We start from the raw sequence: 20439 nt of genomic DNA on the forward strand, positions 1-20439 counted from the left end.
AGGGGTAAAAACCTTATTCTCCCTTTTTATCCACAGCAATGAGTAGCAAAGTGGATTCCTCTGGACCTATCAGGTCCTCAGAAAGCGCTGTGCATTTTCATGCAAATCCCAGAAAGCACAAATCTGAGCAGCTAGGATTAGGAAAGTATCTTTAACATGTTCCCTTTTAGAAATGTTCTGTTCTTGAGTTTCATGGAGTGAACTCCCCCAGCAACAAAGCACCATCCCTGCTCCAAGTGCGGGGCACACTTCTCTGCGTGCCCTCTCTGCTATAAACAGAGCAGTGTATGTATCAAAAGCAAAACACCCTCCCTCCCTAATCACAATCTGGGGCGCACACGCTGCTCCCCGGATGTCAGACGGCATTAAGGACATGAACAAACTCCGGCAATGCCAGGGAGGAGCTGGGATCCTCCAGGGAAGGAGGGAGGAGCAGAAGCCTAGAGAGAACAGGAGAGAAGTAGAGGAGGCAGGTGGGAACCTGGAGCCTTTTCTTTGCAATCCATCCCAAGGGCTGCCGAGGAGCCCTGCCCCGGGCGGCCCAGGGCGCCTGTCCCGTGCTTGGCCCCGGCTGCGGGCCAGGCTGGCTGCAGCCGCGCACCGGCAGGGGGGGGTCGCTGCAAAGCCCTCACCAGCCCCAGCGCCGCCGCCGGCTGCACGGCACCAGGGGCGGGCTCTGCTCCTGCCCGCCCCCGCCGGGCCATGCCCCATCCTCTCCCTGCACCTGCCTCCCCCCGCGCCCCGGGAGCAGCCGGCGAGTCGGGGCGCGGAGCCGGAGCCCACCATGGGCCGCCTGCGCTGCATCAAGTTCCTGCTCTTCGCCTTCAACTTCGCCTTCTGGGTCAGTGGGGCCGGGCCGGGCCGGGCCGGGGCGCCCGGGAGCCGCGCTGCGGGCAAGGGCTGCTCCGCGCGCCCCTGATGGCCACAGCGGGCTGGGACCGGGGGGAGCTGGGGGACCGGGGTCTCTGTGGGGCGGGAGCTGGGAGGAGTCCGCAGGGCTCGCTTGCCATCACCCTCACCCTGCGGGCAGGACTGGCACCCACGTCTGCTTCCCACAGTCCCCCTGACCCGCGGAACCCCTTTCCGAGCTACTCCCCACCCCCCAACACCCACTTCTCCAGGGACACCCACAAGCCATCAGCCAGGCGGGGAGGGGAGCACTGGGGGGCGCCCTCTGGAGCCTGCTGGAGCGCTGACCTCCAAGTAGTTAATCAGAATGAAAAGGAAATGTACATTTGACTAAAAGAAAAGGAGGACTTGTGGCACCTTAGAGACTAACCAATTTATTTGAGCATGAGCTTTCGTGAGCTACAGCTCACTTCGTCAGATGCATACCGTGGGAAGTGTAGGTCACGAAAGCTTATGCGCAAATAAATTGGTTAGTTTCTAAGGTGCCACAAGTCCTCCTGTTCTTTTTGCGAATACAGACTAACACGGCTGCTACTCTGAAACCGTACATTTGACTGTGATATTTTCTACTTGGTTTGGGGGATCCCTTTACTGCACCCTTCACATGTTTTTCTCTTTGGGCTTGTGAGGTCTTCATGCCAACAGCTGTTTCTGTCTGTGCGGCATGTCAGTGCTTTGCAAATGATAAGTAAGTGTGCACACCGCCCCAGTCCCCTGGGACAGACGCCACAGCTCTGCACCCACTGAGACACATTTCAGCCTGGCCTTACCCTGGATTTTGGTTTGGTGCTTGCAAAGGAGGTCAGACGAGATGATCATAATGGTCCCTTCTGACCTTAATATCTATGAATCTTAATAATATCTATGAATTTTGCAGGCACAAATAATTATGGATGCTGTTTACATCACTTAGACACAACCAGGTATTTAGGCATCTACAGATCAGGAGGAAATCTTGCCCATTCTATTTAAAGTATGCAGCTGCAAAGTAATAATATTTGTAGGTATGTTCATTGGGGGTGCTAAAAATGTTGTCTTTTAGAATGCAGTCTTCCTTCATAGAAACAACCCTTAATTTCAGCATCCCCACAATCACAGTGCTGAGGGAGTGGTCACCAAGCCCTAGGTGCAGTTTTGGGTACACAAGTTGACTAATAGGCTTGCATAGTGTCTTTGGCAGTTTGGCTTAAGCTTCTCAAACTCTGCTCTTGATCTTGTAAACATTCTGTTCTGTGATGCTCATTAGCAAGAATATTTTGCTTTTGACATAAAACACACACACACACTCTTCTCCCCCAGTTCTAAATACCTACCAGTGTTACCAGCGGCTAGAACAAAATAGCTAGTGATCTGTAGTGAAAGAGTATATGTGGGGTTTTGCCCAACCATACAGCAATAGAAATAAAGAACTTCATCTGTACATATTGGTTTAACAAAAATCATAGCTGTTTATTCCTTGGCATTGTTCTGGAAATTGGTATTTTCCCAATACTGTGCTGGTATCTTGGCTTGGGCAGTGCTGATAATCATGAATCAAAAGGGAAGCAAAACCATCCATTGTTGGAGACCATGGCTCTAAATATGGAAATATTACTACAATTATGTAAAATTGCTTATTTGGATGTTTTGTCCAGTGTAGTTCTCATGTGGAGCTTTATTAAGCCTCCATGTTAGAATGTGAGAGCGTGGACCTTTGGTCTGCCAGCGGACACACCTTGTCTTGGTGATGTGGTAATAGGAGATGCTCTTGTTTTACACATAACCAACACAGGAAAGAAGGATAAGTATCTCACCTAGTTGCAACAGTCACAGGATATGTTTGTTTCAGCACTGTGACTTTGCTCTAACATTGTGGGAAGCAAATTTCTGGGCAGTGCACATATACATCAAAAGAAAGCTATATTATTTATGTATTACTTCAGATTTAACTTTTAAAACATGCCTATCCAGTGGTCTGGGCTTCTTCTTTGTTGTTGTTGTTTTATTTTTTATAAACCTTAGGAAATGCCTCATCACAAAACAAAATATTCTTGATACAAAGAGAGGCAAAACTCAGCTGAGACAGCATCTTTCTTTAAAAATATAAAATGGACATAGTTAACTTTCAGAGGTGCCCAGTTCCCCACCAGTCAAACAGTAAATCTACAAGCCAAGACATCACACACATGCCAGCACCAAGCTCTTGTGACCTGAGCCTATGAACCTGTCATCTGCTGCTTTTACAAGTTCACCTTATGAGACAAATGCTTTCCATCACAGTGTGGTCAGTTCATTGAACAGCATCCTGATATGGTGATGAAACATCATTCCATTGCCGCACCATACTGATATGGGATGATGTTGCACCGACCCTCAAAACTTGAGGGCCCCTAATGGCCACTGGAGGGAAAGCGTAGCACAGTCTCTGTTCTAAGGGCCTGCTCAAAATTAGGAGGCCCAGCTATGAGCAGGCTCCTTCAGTATACAGATATGTGTACACACCTACCATTTTTGATCACTAGGGGTTACTAGACATTCAGGAAACTATCTACATGCACACACAAACACGTTCCGTGTATTATCAATGAGAGTAACTGGGTTTCCCACACATACATTCCATTTCATATCGGTACTTTTTAGTGCCCTCATTACCATAGTAAATGAGTGCCTTCCAATAGTGCATTAGATGGTGAGACTAGTATTTGTCATCTGCGCTCCATTTCATCTCCCCATCACACAGCACAAAGAATAAATAATAATAATGTGTCAGGGCAGCACCCAGGAGCCCCCGCGTGGACCAGGACCCCATTGAGGTAGACACTGTACAATCACAGAACAAAAAAAAGGTCCCTGCCCCAAGGAGCTTACTGTCTAAGTAAAAGACAAGAGACAACAGGTGGATATAGACAGATGTGAATAAAAGGAAACAATGAGACAGTATTGGTCAGTGTGACAGGCAGTGGTCTCAGCACATCTGCACAAGAGCGACCTGATGCTCTTCAGATGCACACCCAGTTCACACCATATGTTGCCAGTTGAGTTTTGGTCATAAGAACATAAGAACGGCCATACTGGGTCAGACCAAAGGTCCATCCAGCCCAGTATCCTGTCTACCGACAGTGGCCAATGCCAGGTGCCCCAGAGGGAGTGAACCCAACAGGTAATGATCTAGTGACCTCTCTTCTGCCATCCATCTCCACCCTCTGACAGGCAGAAGCTAGGGACACCATTCCTTACCTATCCTGGCTAATAGCCATTAATGGACTTAACCTCCATGAATTTATCCAGTTCTCTTTTAAACCCTGTTTTAGTCCTAGCCTTCACAACCTCCTCAGGCAAGGAGTTCCACAGGTTGACTGTGCGCTGAATGAAGAACTTCCTTTTATTTGTTTTAAACCTGCTACCCATTAATTTCATTTGGTGGCCCCTAGTTCTTATATTATGGGAACAAGTAAATAACTTTTCCTTATTCACTTTCTCCACACCACTCTATATACCTCTATCATATCCCTCCTTAGTCTCCTCTTTTCCAAGCTGAAAAGTCCTAGCCTCTTTAATCTCTCCTCATATGAGACCCATTCCAAACCCCTAATCATTTTAGTTGCCCTTCTCTGTACCTTTTCTAATGCCAGTATATCTTTTTTGAGATGAGGGGACCAATCTGTACGCAGTATTCAAGATCTGGGCGTACCATGGATTTATATAAGGGCAATAAGATATTCTCAGTCTTATTCTCTATCCCTTTTTTAATGATTCCTAACATCCCGTTTGTTCTTTTGACTGCCGCTGCACACTGCACACACTCTTCAGAGAACTATCCACGATGACTCCAAGATCTTTCCGATAGTAATCGAAACATCAGATGGCTCATCTAAAGTTATAGAAGATAAACATGTTTCCTTAGCACTTGTGTGTACTTTAAACATCACTGGCTTTTAAGCCCTTTATTCAGTGGCTTGTAAGTTTCTAGCAAAATTATCTTTTGGGCTGCATTTTCCCATTTTTCTTTTCAGTGGTGCTTTAAAAATTATTATGCAGGTATTTTGGAATGGAGTGAGGGGGATTTCTGCTCTTTAAAAATAAAATCTTACTCATGACTTTCTCTGCCTGGATAACTCAAAACCAGTTTGGATAAAAGTTGCCATCTGTCATCCTGTGCACCCACATGGCGCAGGTGCAGATGTTCTAGAGATGCAATAGATACGTAGATTAGATAGAGGTGTGGGTTTGCTATGTCTGCAAAAAAACAAAAATAGTTTCCAAGATGAAGAAGTTACAAACAGGTGAAAACTGCATCCCGCACATACCAGTGTGTGGTATGTCATTTGCCTACCAGAAAAGGCAGGGCAGTTTTCCACATTCAGTCAAACATTGCAAGACACTTAAAGTACCCCAAAGTACTGCCAAACATACTAATAAAATTCTGCTCCCCCTGTATTACTAAGACCTTCTGTTTAGGAACAGATTGTTGTCAGTCACTGGAGTGGTCTTTTCAGACTGGGTATGTGCAGGGTCCTCGAGAGACTTTGCATACACCAAACATGGCAAGAGTCCCCCTGTCTTTGAGTTGGCAGTGTAAGGAGCACGGTTGTGTTTGGAGTCTTTCTGGATGTCATTGCTCTAGAGGTCGTGGAGTGGGACTCCGAAGCAAATGTGCAGTGTAACAATGCATGTTAGGGCTTGCTGTTAGTGCAGCTTCCAAGGCTGAGGTTTTATTTGCACAGAAGTCAGGAATACAAGGTACTATAGCTGCAGGGGGGCTTAGTTATTGTTGCTGTGGGAACGCTCACTTTGAATCCCTGCTTTTAGTGTGTTTAATGTCTTATCCTTATTGCATCAGCCTAGCTTTTGCCTTTAATATAGTTTTCTTTGCAGGAGTTTGTGCAGGGTGCCAGTGCACAATTTAAGACACACAGTGAAGTATCTATCGTAGTCTTAACAACAGGGCCAGTTCTCATGATGTCTAGTTGAATACGAGCTAAAGGAAGCTCTGCAATAATACAGCCGTTAGGGATAGTCTTAGTCTAAAAGGCCCTTTCCCAGGGCACCCCTTCACATTTTTACTCTCTTTGACCTCTCAGCTGGAATCACACCTGTTGCTCATTGCCCCGGTGTCCAATAGTCCAGGGGTCACACCTCTCACTCACTCCCCAGGTCTTGTCCAGCTTGGGGGCTGCACCTCTCACTGATCCCAGGCACATCCTGACCTGTAGGCTGTGCAGGGAGCCAGTAGCCCATTTTCTTTCTCTGTGCTTTCTCGTTGGAGTTGCCACTTGAGCAGAAGGAGGTTATAATGTTGGTTAGCGCTGTGATATCTACAAACACAAGATGGCTTAGATTTTCTACCGCTGGAAAGCAGGAAGAGGACTCAAAGTCTGCTAACCAACGCCATGGCTTGACAACTCCTGACAGCCTCTGGAGAAGTTTGCTATACACACAGGACCTCAGCTCCCATAATTGCAGAACAATACAGCAGGGTTTAATGGTATTGTTATTAGGGATATAAATACCGTTTAAGAAGTTAATCGTTTAAACGATTAAAAATATTTTGTTTAAACGGTTAACCAATTAACGCACCAGCGGCTGGGGCTGATCTGGCTGGCATGGCTGGGGCAGCTCCAGGTGGTGCTGCTTCGGCTGGCGCGGGGCTGCTGGGTCCAGCCAGCCGGCTCAGGGGTTAATGATTAAGGCACGTTAACCAGTAAGACTAATGTTAACATTTTATATCCCTAGTTGTTATCAACAGTGTAGTTACAGCTCTTTGCCAGATATCCAAGCTCTCAGAGAGAGCTGCTCTGGATAAAATTGCCTGGGGTAGTACTTATCTTCCAGTTTGATTTTTGATAATATAAAAGGATTTCTTTGCCATCAGCAATTTCTGTCTGTTGTAGGCAGGTGATTTCCTAGAATTATACCATTAGCATGACCTGCATGTTGTAAAAGTGTTCAGTACTACAGGGCATGGCTCTCACTTGTTCCATAGTATGGGCCGCATCATAATAGGTTGTCTTTCAGACACTTCTCTTCCCATTCAGGTTCAAGTACCATCCTCTGGCAGATACAGCCATTGGTTACCTAGAGAAGTGATTTTAGGAAGCCTTTGCATATTTGTAGCTTTTAGTGTGAGAAGTGTTTGTCCATTTTAAAAAAAAAGAGTTACTCACAGAGGCTGCTCCAGCTTTGCATTTCATCTCCCCTCACATCCACGCTGTTTCTCAGCTGGAAACAAGGAGGAAAACCAGCACCAGGTCACCAGGCAGCTTTTTGTGGACCCAAGTTTGGGAACCTTAGACACAGGACACTTCAATTGCACTTTAAATAATTTAACCAAAGTTACATTCTCAGCAGAAAGTATGTGATACTGTAACACTGACCCTATATAAAACCCATTCACAACTCCCTGCCTCTGTACACTGGGGGAGAGGATGCTAAATAGGACAACATTCTCTGTCTTCTTTCCTACTGCTAACTCTCCAAGTCTGCAGAGCTTTCTTGTGACTGAAGTTCTATCCAGTATGAAACATGCCATTGTCCATACAGAAAATATTTGATCTCATTCAAACAGCCTTCTGCCTGTTAAGCAGTTCAGTGGGGCTTGCCCAGAGCTACCTCCATCAGTATCTAGTAGAAAATGTATTCTGAATCCAAAGTATTGTATATACTTGTAATTTTCCCCATGAACTAATGTTGCAAATAACCCCTCCTAGGTTATTCTGACAGAAGGGCTGTAACCTGTTAGTCAGCTGATTGGTATGTATCCTTGTACCTTCTCCCCTGGTACTGCTTAAAAGCCTTCTAGAAACACAGACTTGCTCTGATCGCTGCTTTGTATCCTGAGCAGGGAGATTCAGACTAAATATGGTGCAGACTATGGAACCCAAGCTTGTTAAACAACTAAAGGATAATAAAGGCATTTTCTTTCATAGTATCACTTTTGGGGGGGGGGGCAGTCTTGCTATCACTGTATTTACGTCTCTCACCTAACAGTCCCCCTTCTGTAAGGTTTCCCATAAAGGAAAGAAAGAAGAAATCTGTTGTGACTGATGGAGCCACACTGGCAACTAAATGATGCAGCTTTGGGTAGCAGGCACACTTAAAGGGAATATTTGTGTTTGCCTATAGTAGCTCTTCTTTGAAATTGCTTCTCAGTTAAGAGCCTTTACAGTCGCACTCAATGAAAGACATGCAACCCACTCTGCCTGGATGCATGTTTCCTAGGCAAGTCTGGGGTCCCTTCAGCCAGCTGTGGGTAATTTAGGAAAAGTTGATTCCATAGAGACATTTCTACTATGTATGCCATTTGCAATTTCATACTCTGCAGTTTTCCTGAAGTGTGGTTAACTACTGAAAATCTAGCGGGCCCAATTCATGGCATAAATGACACAGAAAACACACATTTCCAGGGCAGTACATTAGCATCTTAATAGAATTATTTAAAAGGACACACATACTTTTTAAATAGCTTTTCACTCTTTCCCCTTTCTTTTCCATACTCTGTCAGAAGCTGCAAAATAGACCTTCTACCTTACAGTTTCAGCCTTTTCTTTTAGGCAAATATAGGTGGGGTATTTTCCCTTTTACCTTGTAGGTTTTGAATAAGGTTAAATTGAACACAGCTCCTTTTTTGTTTAAGTGCCACAGTTCCAGTGTATACAGTCCCAACGTGCACAGTGCACTGGGAGTTCTGTTACTCAGCTGCAGCTGTGAATCCAACGGGACCGGCACAAAGCTTTGTGTTATGTGATTTCATGAAAATAACGGCTATTGTGTATTGTTTAATGTATTGAGAAAGAAGATAGGTTTCAGTCTCTCTGTTCTTGATTGGCTGGGAAGTTGCTTTACATGTACACAACTCTGACACTATCAGTCAGAAAACTTGGCTGAACCTAGAAGGGCACATGTAGCCCAAGTAAACCTGATTTTCCCAATAACTCCTACTGGTGACCCTAATAATCCTAAGGCTAGCCTATGAGTCTGGCTCAGGAGTCTCTAGCAGCATGATCAGGGCACTTGGGGACGCTTGGCTTGTGTACAATGATGAAGTTCACTCCAGTCCATTTGCCTAGGGAAGGCTATGTCTCTGTGTAGGTAGAGTTAAGCCAGACCTCAGAGTCAGTCCAACAGTTTGCCTTCTTGTCCTGTTGCTCATTTTCAGACCATCCTCTCAAGTGCTGCGTCCAGTCTGTGCTGAATTCACTTGCACCAGTATTGAACAGGTGCACAGTAGGGTGAGAGAGACCCAGACAGACCCATCTTTGGCATCTACTGTCAGTTAGATGCCAAAGATGTGATGAAGCAGTGGGCTCCCCCACTCTCCTCCAGGTTGGGCAGAGGCTGCAGATATTGGCTCTGGACTCTGTCAACAGTGTTTGTTCTGTTCTGCGTTGGCTTCATCTTTACCTAAATTAGCTTTGTGAGCTGAGATCTGTTGGTATTGGCCCTGAGCTCTGGTTTGCAGGGTCATTCTGAAGCCTCCTGTCCCCACATTGGTGGAGCCCTGGCAGAATTGCCCTTAACAGCCAGGCTGATGTCTGTTGTTTTCATGGTCCTCTTTGAAGCATCTGGATTTGATCCATGCTGATGTGACAGGTTCAGCCGGATAACGGAGAAGGTATTTTTGCCCTTATCTACCATAGGAGTGTCCTTTGCGGAGCACCAGGAAATCGGCCATTTCTGCATTGACAGTGCACTTAAATGCTCTGCACTCAATTCCTCTTGGGGAGCATTGGGTCTGATCCTGCAAAGTGCTGAACACTTCAACCCAATAACATTAGTGGGAGCTGGGGGACTCTTCAGCTCCCAGAAGAGGCTTAGCACTTTGCAGAACTGGGCCCATCATCTAAACATGTCTCCTGAGCTGACATCCCATTGCACTGGGTTTGTATTTGTATCAAATGGGATTCTTCTTGATGTTTGAAAAAATTGATACCTTCTTTGCTAGACACGCGTATGGTCAGAGTGTCCCTCATTGGGACAGTGCCCCTAACTCCCTGCTGGGAATCTGGGTTCAGTAGTGAAGACTGTCCTGTACTAAAATGCCATTGTTACTCCCTGTAGCACTAGGGTTGTCCTTGGTGGCCTCCCCTCCAAGGGCTGATCAGACCTAGCCCTGCTTAACTTCAGCACATTCCCCGCAGTGAAGTAGGATCCTTTTTCGGAATCTTTTCTTCCTGGTTTGAACGTGCCCCTAATCAGAATCTGGCTTGTCTCGTGTGGACAGTGCCATTTGGCACTTGGAGCTCCTGAAACAGAGAGACTATCGTTTATAACCGAGGTGGGGGAGGAGTGTGTGCCCTGGCTTCATCTTCCTCAGAGTTTCAAAGCAGCCACAGGCTGGGCCCATTGCATCTGTGCTCCTCCTGACCATGCAGCAGGGCTAGTGACACACTGGCAGGGGACTCGCCCGGCTCTAATGTCTGTTTATTCAGCTTCACAGCAGCCACAAGATTTTGGTTGAAAAACAGTCAGAGAAGTTATTCCTCTCCCAGTAGCTCTGTCTGTGCCAAGCAAGAGTGGGCCGGCAGCACCATCTCAGCTCCTGGGGATGCACCAATTCCATAGACCTCAGACTTATGTTCTGGGCTTAGAGTAGGCTTGGTTGACCTGCCTTCAAATTAGTCCAGTTGGGTATCTGTGGTGGTAAGGAGTGGAATGGGGAGTGGCTGTGGGGCTAGGAGGGAATGAAGAGAGAAGAGGAAAATGAGCTTTTCTCATCAGAGAACTTTCCATTCGGTGTTTTTACACCACCAGGAAACACCCAAGTAAGTAACAGCACATTGAGCGAATTCTCCAAATTCTGCCTGTTTGGGCTTGTGGGAACTAGCTGTGGCCTCCTGAGCACTGGCTCTCTTCCCCTGTGCCTCTGTTTGGGCCCTGTCATTTTCTGTGGCACTCAGAACCTACACGGCTGCTTGGGGCCATTTTGATGAATGTCTGAGGTTGGTTCTTTGTAATGTTTGAAAGTCATTAATGGGTTAAAAAGCACCGTGGTGTTAAAGAGCCAGAGGAGAGGATAAGGCAAGTTGTTCTGTAACTGAAATTCATTGGTATCCAATATTGGGAGGGGCCTGCTGAGTTCTGTGACTTTGTAATCCTGCGGTTTTGGAGTTTCCGGGAAGCACAAGGAGTCACCCGTTGTAGCTCTTTGGCATGCTCCAGCTCTTTCTGGCCCTTTGCAGTTGTTATTAACTGGTCTGTTTGCTTTCCAGCTGGCAGGGTTGGCTGTCATTGCCTTTGGACTATGGTTGCGATTTGGTGGGGTCCTGAGAGACTTAACCTCAGAGGAAAAATCCCCAGAGTACTTCTACATGGGTAAGTTAAGGCACTTAGACTTTGGCTGTATCTCCAACCTCAGTTTCACCAGCAGGTATGATCCCAAACACTACTCTACACTACACATACAAAAGTGGTGCTTGAAAGTCTGACAGGTGAATGGCACTAACCTTGTCTCCTGCCCTTCCCATGGCACATTAAGTGACAGCCTCTCTCAATTCTCTCCTTGGCAACAACTTTTGCAGACCTGAATTAATTCCTAAATATGATTTCATAGTTGAATTTTTCTGTAATGCTGATGCTTATGAAACAGAAACTGGGAAGGATTGTGCACTCATTCAGGTCTGCCTACCACAGCACCCTTTGAGGCCTTTCCTTTCCCATGCTAGCCAGCAGCATGGTGAAATTGGAGTGATCCATATCCTGCCACATTAGAAGCAGTGGCAAGAACATGTTTCCATGAGATTGCAACAGGATCATTTCTGCATATTTCAGGTACAGCTCCAAACACAATGGGAGGACTTACTGCTCATCGCTTCTTCTTGCCCCTGCACACACAGGCCCTCAGTGTTGTCTCAGTGGAATTGGAACAAATCCTGTCATGGTTGAAAAGTAGAATTGCACTGTCATCACCTCCAGAATTGTTCCCACAACCTGAGCAGTGACTAGCCCAGCTCCTCAGCCCTAGGGCGCTTTACTTCGTCTTATGTAAATTTAAAGATGTAATTTTTCCAAAGCTCCAGATGTGCTTTTCAAGCACTGTTGGGGTGTTCTGGGGGCTCCAGATGTTACATGTATATTATGTGCCTAACTGGTTGTTGTGCATTGGTTGCCTGTGGTTTCATACTTCCCATTTCTTCATCCATCCATTTCCAATTGTGAGACACCTCCCATGCCCTTGATTTGTTTCCCCTTTCCTCTCTGATCACGTTAGGAGAAGTCAGATTCTGTCTATTTTAAGCTTTAAGCAGGTTCACTCAATGCAATCTGATTATCACACTCATTTCATCCTTCTCCAATGCCAAGTGCAGAGCAGCAGCTGGGGATCTCCAGAGAGAGAGAGAGAAAATCCTGGCTGCTCGTGAAAGAGTATTAAATATGAATCACTGGAGGAGTTGAATGCCTGCCAGAAGTGAAAGCTGATTCAGCGGCAGTGCACGGCACCAGTTATTTCTATCCTGGAGTCTTAGTCCAAGTTTAACCTTCTCTCCAGTTACCTTTAAATGACCATTGTACAGTTAAGAATTGACCCAATCCCCAGTCTCTTGGTGGGTCAAACCCACTTCTTCAGATGCATGGAGTGAAAATTACAGATACAGGCATAAATATATATTGACACATGAAGAGAAGGGAGTTACCTTACAAGTGCAGAACCAATGCTGAAGGCCAATTTAGTCAGGATGGATGTAGTCCACTCCCAATAATTGATGAGGAGGTGTCAATACTAAGAGAGGGAAAATTGCTTTTGTAGTGAGACAGCCACACCCAGTCCCTATTCAAGCCCAAATTGATGGTGTTAAGTTTGCAAATGAATTGTAGCTCTGCAGTTTCTCTTTGAAGTCTGGGCATCATGTACAGCCCCTAGCTAAAACCTCTCCAGCCGAACTGGACAGTTTCTATGTAAAAGGATACATGGACACAAATCAGACATCAGGAACGGTAACATACAAAAGCCAGTAGGAGAACACTTCAATCTCCCGGGACACTCAATAACAGATCTAAAAGTAGCCATTCTTCAACAAAATAACTTCAAAAACAGACTTCAAAGAGAAACCGTAGAGCTACAATTCATTTGCGAACTTAACACTATCAATTTTCCCTCTCTGGGTATTGACACCTCCTCATCAATTACTGGGAGTGGACCACATCCACCCTGACTGAATTGGCCTTCAACATTGGTTCTCCACTTGTAAGGTAACTCCCTTCTCTTCATGTGCCAAAATAAACCTCTTAATGTAGATTCCATCATCCTTGCTATGCAAAAAGTAGTTTCCTCTGGTGAATGCATAGTGGCATTTCTGAAAAGTTTAAGCTGCTGCTGTAGCCTTAAATGGAAATTCCAAGTGTTATTTAGATTTTGGTCATTTGAGCAGAGGCTTTGAGAATGTCCTTGTAAAAGTTCAGCTATATCTCCTGATCCAAAACTGGATTTAATTTCTGCCACGCTAATTTTCTTTGGCTGGGTATTTGTAGAACCCCTACACTGCAGTACCTATCTGCTAAGAGGGAAAGTTGAGGAACAGGACAGAAATGTACTGGGAAGTCCTTTGAACTTACACTGTTGCCTGCCCCATGTCCAGTCAAATCCCAGCTGAATAGTACTGTGGCCTGTGGGTAATCTGGCAGGGCTGCGCTATTAGCAAAGATTTTAGCACCCTCTACATCATGAAGAGCGAGGAAGAGAGTCAGTGTTTCTCTGTGCAGCAGGTTGTTCTGCCCCAAGCACTTGACTCTCATTGTAACTTTCAGGTATGAGTCACCCCTCCCATTTTGTCCCTGGGGCCTATTCAGAGAGATTCCAGGAGTCTCATTTTTCCAGGGGGTGCACAGGAGCTGTGTATGTATCTTCTGTTCCAGACAAACTGGCCCCTTCATGCTGACAGCCAGGGTTTTGCAGCACTGAGTCCAAGTGCAGAGTGTGTTTGTGCTATGGAAGGGGCTGCTGCTCAAGGGCACTGCTGTCATCAATGTGACAGGGAGATATAAATATGTTTGGTTATATTAAAAATCTTTCCTCCAGCCTATTTATAATAGCAGCTCTGCAGCCACTTTCTCCAAGCCTGAGGATCCAGATCTTCACCTGTAATCGTATCAGCTCAGAGGCAGTACTGGGGCCTGCATTAGAGCTGTTTTCAGAGTCTGTTTTGTAGCTATGTTAGAGGTAGCTTTTGCACCATTCTGTCCTTTTGGCATGCACCACGTGGCAGGGAAAGGTGAGCAGTAAGGAACGGCTTAGCAATATGCACACTTGACATAGGGGAGACTCCAGAGAACCAGGAAGAGAAAAAATCTACTCTACTGAAAATGATAAGAAGACCAAGAGGAAATCATTAGAGCAGTGAGTATAACATCTGCTGTGGGACATCCTGGGAGAGCTCCTGGGGACCCCAGTCTGATCAGCATAGGACTGTTCTACACTCCATTTTTGTACCACTAGAACTATATCAGTTTAGAAAGAGAGATGGCTAAAGCGGTGCAACTCTAATGTGGACAGTCCTACTGGCATAAAGGTGCTTCAACATGAACTATACTGCTATAAGGACCTTTACACTTGTATAACTGCATCCACACTAGGTAGCTACACCGCTTTAAACCATTTCCAAACCAGTTTATAGAAGTACAAAAATGGGGTGTAGACCAGCTCATAAACTCGGTCATGGGATTCATGCTGAACTTGGCTGCGTAAGGCTTGTTCTCTGAGGAGATAACTGCTGCAGAAGAGAAGGGTTGTGCAGGGGGAGTGTTATGCTTAGTTTTAGGGCACTGGCTGTAATCTCCTTCTGAAGGACCGTGGATTGAAGGACGTAGTTAAAACTAGGCAGATGGAATGTAGTTAACAGGCCAAATGGACTATGCCTGTGGTGGGTTCTAAGGCTGTTCAGACTAGCTCCCGGGGAAGACACATTCTGCTCATATGGTACCTGGTTTGAACTGGTTTCCCTCTCACACTTATTTATGGAGTGAGATTTTCCTGCATCTGAAATACTTTAACATGATTGATAATTATACCCCTGTATTTTCATTTGGCTGGCATGAACCACCCCAATAACCTTGTCCCTCACCAGCAATCCGGCATCTTCTTTGCCCCCTGGATTTAGTTCTGGCCACACTTGCCAAGCAATCCAGCCAACTTTTCGAGCCACTGAAATACTCCTCTTGGTTGGAGACCGACTGGCAATTTTGACATAGGTAGATTTCTGTGTCAGAGGCTCAGGGCCATCTCTGGTTTGGCTTTTTGTTGGTGCTTCAGGTTCCTCATCACAGTTCACAAGAGCAGGATTGGCAGGAAGGGTATATTTTAGCACTATAGTAATCAAATCTTTTGACTCCTGCAGTCTCTCACCCCATATCAGTGGGCACGACACGTCTGTTTATGAATGAATATGGCAGAGCAAGAGGAGGCAGCCATCCTAGGCCTTAGCAAACTGCACGCACTGCCTAGACTGCTTGAGGGTTTTCACACCTGATAGCAAACATGCCAGTGCCTCTATGTTTTACACCATTTCACAGCATGTGTTTTATGTCTCTGCTGTAAGCAGTGAGATATAATGGCAGCATTTTGCTCCAGCTGTGATTATGCTCCCAAACAGTGATTTTTTTCCATTAGATTTCATGATGAATCTTCAAAGTCTCTTTCCTTTAATTATCTTCTTTCTGGGATATGGTTACAGTGCCGGGCTGCTACTATGCAGACTCATCTCGTCTGTGTTGTCTGCACTGGTTGGAAGAACAAAGATCTTTTGATTGTTTATTTCCTGAGACCATCAGGCCAAGAAATCTGAAATTAAGGGGCTTGCTTTCTTTGGGAAGAAAAATGAGCCAGGTTCACGTGCCGCCCTCTAAAGGGGATAATGGCCGCGGGCTGAACCCAAGATTTTAGTTGAGTGCATTTCAAAGTGTCTCTGTTCGGTAATTTCCCATTCCTAAGTGAACTTCTCACGCTGGTAGGGATGTTACCTGTGGGGCTGCTGCTTTTAAATTTAAAATGTTAAAACCCAAAATGAAGACAATATGATCCCGTCAAACAGGATGTTAAGTTTGTGACGTGAGAGCTGAGATGGGGAAGCTTCTATAGCAGGGAGTTAAAGCAACAATAGGGGACACTCCAGCACAAGGGCTCCCAGACCAGCCCTCTCAGCCGCCCACAGAGTCAAGTTAGAATTCCCTGTGTGACGCTCTGAGGAATCTCTCTTCCCTGTGGCAGTTGGGATGTTCAGCCTCACGGGTCCTAGACTTCCCCAGGTAGGGGCTGGGAACAGAGCCTTCTCCTAGGCTCTGGAGGTCACTTCTCCACTTGTCTGTTAGAACATGAGTCTGTTGATGTTTATGGGACAGTTCGAGTCCCAGCCCTTTCCTCCAGATTGGCTGGGCAGAAGGGGAAGGTCTGTGTTCTGGCCCCCCAGAGCAGGCTGACGGACACTCACTATATATCTCCTAGCAAGTAAAATATTAAACCATAGCATTGTCAGTTACAGTAAGGTATAAACTGAATATAGCCAGTCCATGTGGCCTTGAAATGTACTAGGAAAACTGATCTGTGTGAATGAATCAGCCTGGATGATAACTCCCTGCAGCACACTCGGCTCAGAAGCGCAGCACTCCCTTCACATTACAAGTTCTTCACCACTTTATTACATTGTACTTTCTCCACCCCAGTTATATAATCTGATCATTTGTGGGGGCTAGAGTGGCTGTGGTTGGAAATACAATGAAGGCTGGGGCTCTCCTTTCAGATCACTGAGGAGACTGAATGATCCTACTAGCTTTGAGTGGCTATAATGAGACAGTGCATGCTTTAGGATATGAAGTCATGTCTGCAGCAGACGGATATTAGCAGCTTTTCTCCATAGTCGTGGGTGCCCACGCAAACAGGAGCAGCCCAGCAGCATGACACCATATGAACTGCAGCTGTCTACTCCTTTGCTCAGACCATTTTCAGTGCCACCTAGATGTATCTTTTGGGTCACGCACTATATCCTGAGTCAGCACTTTAAAAAGTCCTGGTCAGTCTTTTCCAAATCCACAAGCCCATCAAATTCCAGCAGGCCTTTAAAATTAGAACTGGAGGCAAAAGCAGCATCTGCACAGAAAGGCACAATTCCACACCTGACACCTTCTGCCCAGGGACTGGGAATTGCTGCTGGCAATCCATGCCATTGCACATCAACCCTTAGCTTGCAGATACCTTTAACCTCCACCTTAGATTCAGGTGGTAAACTCGACTACCTCTTCTCCTGCACTCCCAATGTGCAGGTACCTCATGCTGCAGTCAGAGGAAGGTTTGTACAGAAAGGGCCCTGAGTGGAAAATGAAAGCTACTGTGCTGAAAGCCACTAAAGGAAAAACTGATTGATTCAAAACTGAAACTGTTAGAAGCTCCTCACCTTGCACTGGCTTTTATCACCTGCCGAGAGCTCCTGAGAGCCAGGACCTTTCCTGTGTTGGCATGGGGAGGTCAGGTAATCAGTGTATTTAAATGGCTTTTTGTTGTCTGAACCCTTATTTCATGATCACAGACGGAAATGTAGCGCTGGAAGATCATCAAGCCCATCCCCCTGTGATGGGACAGGACCAAGTAAACCGAGACCATCGCTGACCAATGTTTGTCTAATATATTCTTAAAAACCTCCTGTGATGGAAGCCTGTTCTAGAGTTTAATACCTTTGTAGTTAGAAAGTTCTTCCTAATCTCTAATTTAAATCTCCCTTGCTGCAGATTAAGCCCCATCACTTCTCATCCTACCTTCAGTAGACAAGGAGAACAGTTGATCCCCATCCTTTGTATAACAGCCTGAACATAGTTGAAGACTGTTATCAGGTCCCCCCATAGTCTTCTGTTCTCAAGGCTAAACATGCCCAATCTTTTAAAGCTGTCTTCAGAGGTCAGGTTTTCTATACCTTTTATCATTTTTGTTGCTCTCCTCTGGACTGTATCAATTTATCCACCTTTTTGCCGAGACTTGTATGCACTACTCCAGTGCCTAGAGGAGTGGGACAATTACCTCCTTTGTCTTACATATGATATTCCAGTTAATACACCCCAGAATATTAGCCCTTTTTTTGCAACTGAATCACCTTCTTGACTCATTCAATTTGTGAGCCACTCTAACCCCCAGGGTCCTTTTCACCAATACTAGGCAGTTATTCCCTATTTTGTAGTTGTGCATTTGATTTTTCCTTCTAAGTGTCGTACTTTGAACTTACTTTATTGAATTTTGTCTTGTTGATTTCAGACCAATTCTCCAATTTGTCAAGGTCATTTTGAATTCTAATCCTGTTCTCCAAAGTGCTTGCAACCACTTCCAGCTCGGTGTCATCTGCCAATTTTATAAGCATATTCTCCACTCCATTATCCAAGTCATTAAGGAAAATATTGAAAAGTACCAGACCCAGGACTGACCATGTGTGACCCCACATAGATATACCCCAAGCTTAACAGTGCTGTTTCTTCTTGGGTTTTACATTTTCTGTATACTTAAAATCAGGAGGCATTTAATGAGTATAGTGAGCCCTTTAACCAAGAAAATACATTTTAAAACTGATTTCTTTGTCTCTTGAAGAGATGCTGGGTGATGAATCTGCCTTCACTTTTCTTCTTCTCTTTCCTTGTGTGGAGCTGCCATTTCTTGTAGATCTCCACCCTACACCAGCAGCAGCTGTTTAACTTAGATTCATTAATGCACTTGCTCTTTAACTGTGTAACTATGAATGACACATTCCCTTCCCCAGGCCTATGATTCTCTTATATAAAGCACTTACAGATCACCTTGGCACCTGACATTGTGTGTGTTGCTCTCCCCTATGACAACGCCATTTAGCAACAGGCTGTCTGGGTCTGGGTCCCCACTGTCCTACCCCCTTGTGATTCACTGGGCTGATGAAAACTGATTCTGGGGTCAGGGTCTAGTCAGGGGTAGGTAACCTGCGGCACGCGAGCTGATTTCCAGTGGCATTTACGCTGCCCGAGTCCTGGCCACTGGTCCGGGGGGCTCTGCATTTTAATTTAATTTTAAATGAAACTTCTTAAACATTTTAAAACCCTTATTTACTTTACATACAACAATAGTTTAGTTATATATTACAGACTTATAGAAAGAGACCTTCTAAAAATGTTAAAATGTATTTCTGGCACGCAAAACCTTAAATTAGAGTGAATAAATGGAGACTCGGCACACCACTTCTGAAAGGTTGCTGATCCCTGGTCTAGTCAGACTACCAGTAGTTAGACTCCTAGCTGTACAGTTGTTCCTAGTCCAGACCCGGTCATCAAGACAACACTTGCCTTAATTCAAGAAGCAGACACCCTAAAGCAGGTGATTCAGGTGACTGGGGATAAATTCCTGGTTGTCTATTAACAAATGAAGAACATTTTGCTGTGACAGTGTATGACGATACCAAAAGCCCAGGCACATACAGGGTTCTTAAATTAGATCCCTTATACATCACACACCCTCTCCTTTTTATAATATCCCAGTTTTAGAATCAAATCTTTAAAAAGGGATAGAAAATGGCTTATAGAAAAAGGAACAGCACAAAAAGCTGATTGTATCATGCGGAAAGCGTCCTACCCTGTGTTACACTCTAACAGAGCTGGAAACACTCACAATGGGAATATCCACTGGGAGTATCAAGAGCAGATTTTCATGGACACTATAAAGAAGCCAGGATCCTCTCTAGCTTCTGCCCCATCTCAAATGACTCTGAGCACAGATGATAAGGCAGATTTGGAGCAGAGACATGTTAGGGATGGTCCTCATTATTTTCCTGCACTTTCACCCAGAAATTCTCCATGCTTACATTTAAACATCACAAGGGCAGTACATTTCATCGTGTTGACATAACCAAAGGTGCTGGGAGATAACAAGTCAGCCTGCAACACCTTTGCAGAGATTTACACAGCGCTAGGGAATATAACTTTTCTGTCACTAATCAAGCTGCATGTAATCTTAAAGTCCACTGGGACTGTTGAAGTTCCATTAAAAATTGTCTATCAGGTTTAATAGACTAGCATACACTGGTACCTTATTCAGATATTAGCTCAGTGTTTTATAGCACATGCTCAACTAAGCATGGAGTGGAGTCAGCTCCCTGCTTACTACCTCCATGTTCTGGCATAGACAATGGCTGCACTATGTTAGTTTGTATATTCTTGCAACATAATTATTTAGGGTGGTGAATGTGATTTAAGATGGGAGTAAAAGCAACAGTAGTAGGCTGATTCTACTCTGAGAGTGTGTTGTACAGTGTCTACCCAATGGGCCTCCAGACTCTAATGCAAATAAAAGAAACAAAGATTCTGTTTTCATGGAAATATCCTAACTAAGGGGGCGGAAATGCAGGATGGTCAGTTACATTGTAGTGGTGTTTATTTTAGGATTAAATTCAGAAATTATAATGTATCAACAGAAGTATATGTACTGGTTGCTATTTGGAACACTCAAGTGATTCTGAAATCAGCAGCCCTACAATGCAATTTGTAAATTGGAGTATGATAATCTCTTGTCAATTACTCTCAACAATATCACATAAAAGCTTCATTTGCTTGAAATAGCTGTCTAAA

At 45.0% G+C, this 20439-nt stretch overlaps 1 protein-coding gene across 7 annotated transcripts in view; it reads left to right on the forward strand.

Annotated features, from left to right (window-relative positions):
- The first annotated feature begins 367 nt into the window (after positions 1 to 367).
- Positions 368 to 20439, forward strand: part of TSPAN2 (tetraspanin 2) — a 56609-nt gene continuing 36537 nt past the window's right edge. For 5 of the 7 annotated variants that reach the window (XR_012665681.1, XR_007353471.2, XM_048826891.2 and 2 more), the window contains exons 1-2: positions 701 to 841; positions 11097 to 11199. Coding sequence is in view for 5 of the 7 variants with exons in the window: in XM_048826891.2 (XP_048682848.1) it covers positions 785 to 841; positions 11097 to 11199 (160 nt within the window). In the remaining 2 variants the exon portion in view is untranslated. Of the gene's footprint in view, positions 474 to 607; positions 842 to 11096; positions 11200 to 20439 lie in introns of those variants that run through there. The other 2 variants (XM_048826890.2, XM_048826888.2) reach the window with 2 other exon arrangements.

The sequence above is a fragment of the Caretta caretta genome, chromosome 21 (assembly GCF_965140235.1).
Source record: "Caretta caretta isolate rCarCar2 chromosome 21, rCarCar1.hap1, whole genome shotgun sequence".
NCBI classification, from domain to species: Eukaryota; Metazoa; Chordata; order Testudines; family Cheloniidae; genus Caretta; species Caretta caretta.